Source organism: Nuphar pumila, chromosome 13 (assembly GCF_984573655.1).
Source record: "Nuphar pumila chromosome 13, dmNupPumi1.hap1.1, whole genome shotgun sequence".
Lineage (NCBI taxonomy): Eukaryota > Viridiplantae > Streptophyta > Magnoliopsida > Nymphaeales > Nymphaeaceae > Nuphar > Nuphar pumila.
The window spans coordinates 11,163,610-11,170,000 of NC_143261.1; the positions used below are offsets into that span (position 1 = coordinate 11,163,610).

At 34.7% G+C, this 6,391-nt stretch overlaps 1 protein-coding gene across 2 annotated transcripts in view; it reads left to right on the forward strand.

The window, feature by feature from the left end:
* LOC149817744 (formin-like protein 3) overlaps positions 1–6,391 on the forward strand; it is a 68,268-nt gene that overhangs the window by 54,385 nt on the left and 7,492 nt on the right. For both annotated transcript variants that reach the window (XM_089984332.1, XM_089984333.1), the window contains exons 14-15: positions 1,078–1,149; positions 1,268–1,384. In XM_089984332.1, the coding sequence (XP_089840458.1) occupies positions 1,078–1,149; positions 1,268–1,384 (189 nt within the window). The remainder of the gene's footprint in view (positions 1–1,077; positions 1,150–1,267; positions 1,385–6,391) is intronic.

Genomic DNA, 6,391 nt, shown 5'->3' on the forward strand with positions numbered 1-6,391 from the left:
AATCAGAACATGCGATAATCTAAGCATGGAAAAATCTGATCACGCTCTAATCTGAGCATGGGAAAAATCAGAACATGCGATAATCTGAGCATGGAAAAATGTGATCATGAAAAAATAAAACCAGAACATGCCATCAACAATATCAGAATTTAATCTATTAAACAAAATCCTGTTCATGCGTATAAAAAAAAACGCATGGATTAAACCTATTTTGGATTTGCTTAAACCTTATACCCGATTCAATCTATGCTAATCCCCGCCTATCGAATCATGGGAGAGTGCCCGTAATTTGTTCCGGTTCAGATCGGAGGAAGAATAAGGTGCTCTGGATTTGATGGCCTCCTATCGAATCATGGGAGAGTGCCCCTACTTTGTCCCGGTTCAGATCGGAGCAAAAATCGTGCTCCGGATCACACCCCTTTTTATAAAGGGGAATCCCACCTAGGTCGAGTCTCTTCCTAGGTGGCGTCCCTCCTTGGTAATCTCTTAGGAAGGATAGCCTTTCCTAACTAAAAAAAAGTTTACTTTTTTTTTCTAGATAAAATTTACCTAATTAGTTTTAAAATTTGGAACTCTCAATAACCATGGACCATGGATTCCATCCACAAGGTTCACGATCCAACCCCAATTGGCCACTTATATACAACCCCCTTAAACCATTTAAAATAATGTTAATTATTATTTTACTACAAATAATGGCTTAAAATACTATTAATTAAATTCACAATGTGGCAAAAATTCTGAGGTATTACAAGACTAAATCTCTCTCTCTCTCATATACAACCCCTTTAAACCATTTAAAATAATATTAATTATTATTTTACTACAAATAATGGCTTAAAATACTATTAATTAAATTCACAATGTGGAAAAAATTCTGAGGTGTATTACAAGACTAAATCTCTCTGTCTCTCTCTCTGACACTGTACCATTATTTAAGCTTACATTTTCATTATAGATTCTTAAGTTGGTTAGTAAATGCTATCTATTGTATGTATAATCTTTCCTGTTGTTGGGAAGCTTTAACTTTCAGGTGCTTATTCTTTACTATTCTTGGGCTTTAACTTTAACTTTCAGGTGCTTGCTGAGAAATTGCCAGAGTTGCTAGATTTTGACAAGGACCTTATTCATTTAGAAGCAGCATCTAAGGTTGTGTTGTATTTTATCAACTTGGAACTGACCTTTATCATTGCTGTTGGCTTAGTCGTGTCATAATATTTTGTGCTTTTCTAAACATTAAATTTTGACTTGTTAAATCAACTTTTAGATTCAATTGAAATCCTTGGCTGAAGAAATGCAAGCTGTGAGTAAAGGACTTGAAAAGGTTGAGCAGGAACTTGCTGCATCAGAAAATGATGGTCCCATCTCTATGGGCTTCCGAAAAGTAAGCACCAGATATTTAGGGTTTTGGTTTACTAATTTATTCTAATGTGTTAGTCTTCATGCAAATTGGTTTTGTTTATTTGTGCTTGTCATTTGCAAGATATTAATGTTGCAAAAATCAGAGACTAGGTTCATGATGCTGCTTAACATCATTGATGGAATACCTGATAATGTAAAGGTTCTCTTACCAATAGCTCAATATACATAACAATCTGTTATTTAAATTGTCTCCAATAGGTTAGAAGTTTTCTTCACCAGAAAAAAGTCCCATAAAGCACGTTTGGTGAAATACTGAAATCTATTATAGCAATGGTCATCACTAGTGTTTATCGTTGACTAGAAGTCCTGCTACCAGTTGTTGATTGGCTTAACTTTTTAAAAAGTAGAAGATGATCGGTTTAACAGCTGTAGCATTACTGTATTTGCTGCTGCTTTGCATATGGGTTCTCTCTTCAAGCCAGTGTTACCAGCAGCATTCGACATGCTCTAACAGGAAGAATGCTTCTTTGACTTCAATTTGTATTTTAAATGAGCCTGTAAGATGTCCAATTGGGGAATTGGAAATAAAATGGACTCATTTACTTGCATCCAGCTCTAAAATAATAGGGGCAATACTATTGCATGGACTGAATGCATGAATTTTTTATGGTTGATCCACACAAGAGAAGCCTCTAACGTATTTCATTAGTTAAGGAACTAAAGGTTACAACATATATACGGGGTCGACCCCCATAAAGCCCACTACAAGACAAGGATTAGTGGGGTAGAGAAAAGGGCTAATGTACGGTAATACTCTTAAGCTGAAAATTATGTATACAAAGTTACATGTTAGGGTATTATAGATAATGGTAATAAGGCATTTTCCTCATCACTCTCCCTCAAGCATGAGGTGATGAGAACACAATCAATCCAAGCTTAAACAAGAATGTTTGGAAAGCCTTGAACGATAATTTTTTTGTAAAACAGTCCAGTATCTCTGATTCTGAGTTTCAATGTACCCCAAGGATATAACTCTATCCAGATATGCCTGTCGAGTAAAGTGACAATCTATCTCAATGTGCTTAGTCCTCTCATAAAATTCTGGATTCTTGGTAATATGGATATCCCTTTGATTGTCACATTGCTAAGTTGTTGATGTGACTATGGTTACCCCCATGTCCTGCAACAACCATCTCAACCAAATGATTTCTGCAGTCACTTGCCATAGCATGATATTTTGCCTCATTTGTGGACAGTGCAATTCTTTGTTTCTTCTTGCTTCTCCATGAAATTAGTGATTCTCCTAGAAACACACAACCCTGAGGTAGAATGCCTGTCCAGAGAAGCTCCCCCAAAATCTGCATCACAATATGCATTCAATTCCAATGATGATGTAGCAGAGAAGAACAATCTATAATGCATTGTACCCTTAACATATTTGATAATCCTTGTAACTGCTGCAAAATGAGATGACCTAGGAGCTCTCATGAATTGACTTACCACATGAACCACAAACGTAATATCTGGCCGTGAAATGGTCAAGTAAAACAAGCTCCCAACTAGATGCCTATAGACTGTAGGATCATTGAGCAGTTCACCATCCATATACTTTAATTTGTAGGTGGCTTTCATAGGAGTATTCACTTGATTTGTATCATTTGCAAGTCTTGCCTTCCCAATCAATTCAACACGTCATTCCTGTAGACAAAGGACAAGTCTATCTTCGTCAGAAATACAATATGAGTAGAATACATAAACCATGGAAAATGACAACAATACTTGAACACGTCATTCCTAACACTCTCATGCTTATGCTTAATTTCCAAGACAGCATATTTTAAACTATCGTGCTTCTAGGCATGTTTATGCTCTCTATGAAGGTTTTAGTTGTCTTTCCAGAATACTTTGGTGTAAGGTTATAAGTATCGTATCGTTACCCGTATCGGCCGGGCCCATAGTAACATTGTATCATATCGTAAACGTGTCATAAATTTTTAATAATTTTTTTTGAAAAAATCTAAAAAATCAAGAAAAATAATAAAAAATAGAAAATATTCTAAAAAAATTATATCACATGAAACAATGATGAATTTCACAAAATACAACAATAAAATCACATATAAAGCATTTATGTCTCTATGATCCTCATAAGACATCATCAAACATCAACTAATATAGAATCATAGATAATGTTGCATGCATATCTCCTTGATGATAACTTTTCGATTTGTCTAAAAAGATGACATGAAAAAATTAAAATTAGTTGGGTTTTAAATGATATAAAAAAACTTTAAATAAACACATGAAAATGACAAATAAACTTTATAATTTTATATAAGTTGTAGCGAACGTAGATGAGGTCATTGAGCTTTTTATGCTCCAATTTATTTCTTCTTTTGGTATGAATTTGTTTAAAGACACTCCAGTTTCTCTCGCATCCACTTGCACTACATGCTTGACTAAGATTGTGAATGGCAAAAACTCTCAAATTTGGAACATCACTTCCAAACTTGGTCCATCACATGTTTGAAAAAAAACAAGAAAATGAAAAATCAATAAGATAATAATAGATATACAATCATACAAAACATCATAACTAAATAACAATATAAAACTAAAATTTATATAGCAAAAAAAAATTACCTGAACGCATCATGGTACGGGTTCACACTGCTGCATGTCTCCCTAATTCATACAATGCATTATCATAAGTTTCCATTTCCTTATGAATTTGATCTTGAATGCTATAATCAGGGTTCAACCTTTCGATGCAATTCAAAAGTCCCTTGTTGACTTCCCTATTCATTTTAAATGTAAGAGAGTATCTAAATGCAAAATTTAAATAATATGCTGCAGCATTAAGAGGTTGATGAAGTTTGCCCAGTCCACCTATGATCAATGATGTTCTATATAGGTATGCACAATTTTTTATTTTCCTTCAAATTATTTCTAATAGCCTCTTTTGCCTAATCCATGGCCCCATAGAGATAATCCATAGTTTGTCTGTCTTTACTATCAATCAATCAAAGCACCTTTATCAAAGGTATAGTTATTCTCAACAACTTCATTCATTAATCCCAAAATTCACTTCTAAATACAATATCTACAATTATTTTGTTTTTTTATATGCATTCTACTCATCTGATGAAAACAATTTTTTTAGTGCAACTCTATTCATTACTAGACTTTGCATTGTCAAAAAATTCGTAGCAAATTTAATAACTGCACTACGAATCAACTCCACACCACTAGTGTACTTTCTCATTAGGCTCAAAACCCATGCATGATTGCAAATAACTTTAGTAATTTCTTGGCAGCATTCAACTGTCTGTTGTACCTCACCCGTGTTGTCGATGTTCTTAAGCATGAGGTCTATGCAATGGGCAACACACAAGGTCCAAAAGAATGACCTAACATTTTTTGTCAATTTTTTACCTACTACCTTATAATTTGTTGCATTATCAGTAATAAATTGCACAACTTGATAAAAAAATTCTGAGCAATACATCTACTGTCTTGGGCGTATCAGACAAATCAATTGGCTTAAAAAACATCATTTCTTTAGGGCAATAGATAAGAATATTTATCAAGGTCCTTGACTTTCTGTCTGTCCACTTATCTACCGTGATGCTACACTCAATTTCTCTCCATGACTGCCTCATCTCATCACAATATGCCTTCACATTTTTCACATTAGCATCTAAAACTTTTTCTTTCAAAGCATGATATGAAGGTATTTTGTATCTAGGCTTGATACTGGTTATGACATCTCTCATGGCTTGAAATGAAAGGACTTTGCTGCATTAAAAGAAATCTAGGCATCATAGAACCCTCTCCCAACCGTGATGTCCGCTTGCTTGACTAAATGCTGAGGAGTCATAATGGTACGAATGTAGGGTTCTTATGAGGGAAAAAACTCCTAATAGAGCCTCTAGTTATACCTCATCTTCTTTTTGTGTCCGCAGCTGTCTTACTACTAGTACCAGCCACACCTTTCCTATTCACTGAAGAACTTTCTACTTTTGATCCTATGTTATGAGTTGTAGGATCAAAAATAGGGAGTTCATCTTCGTAATACACATCCTCCCAAGGCTCTACATACCCCATTTATACCTCATTCATCTTCTTGTCTTTTTTCTCTCAGATCATCAAGTAATTGTTGGCATTGCTATTTCACGACATCCGATAATTTTCTTGACATGCATGCTTGCACATTATGATGTATCCTAGCTAAATGATGCTTCAACCCAGAGATACCACCCGAAAAAGAAATTTGGCAATAGTTGCACTTGATTTTTAATCGGTTTCCACTTGAGTGCCCAATTACCATGCCGGATCTTTCGATGCTATATTCCCCCCAAAAACACTCAATAACAAGAAAAACATAGAGATTTTTTTTTACTTTAACCCACTTTCTTGGGTGAAAATGCACTCTTGAGAAAATTTTCAAAGCCCTCTCCTTTGTGCACGAATCAGCCCCCAAATCGATCTCATGGCTCCTAGGGTGCATGGATTCCCTTCTAACAACCTCTAGAATGATGGAGAAGTCAGCCCTCAAGAGTGTAATGAAATATGCAGAAAAACAAAACAAGAGCCTCAAAGAGCTTACAATAACATAAACACAAAGTGCACATGCACAAGTCCACCAATGGACAATACAAAGTGCCAACATCGGCAATACCATGTATTAAATCACAAAAGCAAGATTAAAAATAAATAACATTTTATTCATAATATACTCATAAAATGAGTTAGAATGCTTTAGAAGAGCATTGAGGTAGTCTTAAATAGAGCTGTTGGACTGTTTCAACAACTCTATTGACTAGTCAACTCTATGCTGACTAGTCCAAAAAGAACCCAACATCTTTATTTGGTCTTTGACCAAATAGTCACTATAAAAACAAAAAAGGACAAAACGAACAAAATAAAGTAAAAGCACTTATGTGTTCCTAATGGGCACAACCTATTACAAGGATTGAAATGACCAAAATACCCCTATTGGGTATTTACCTATTACATATATATATAT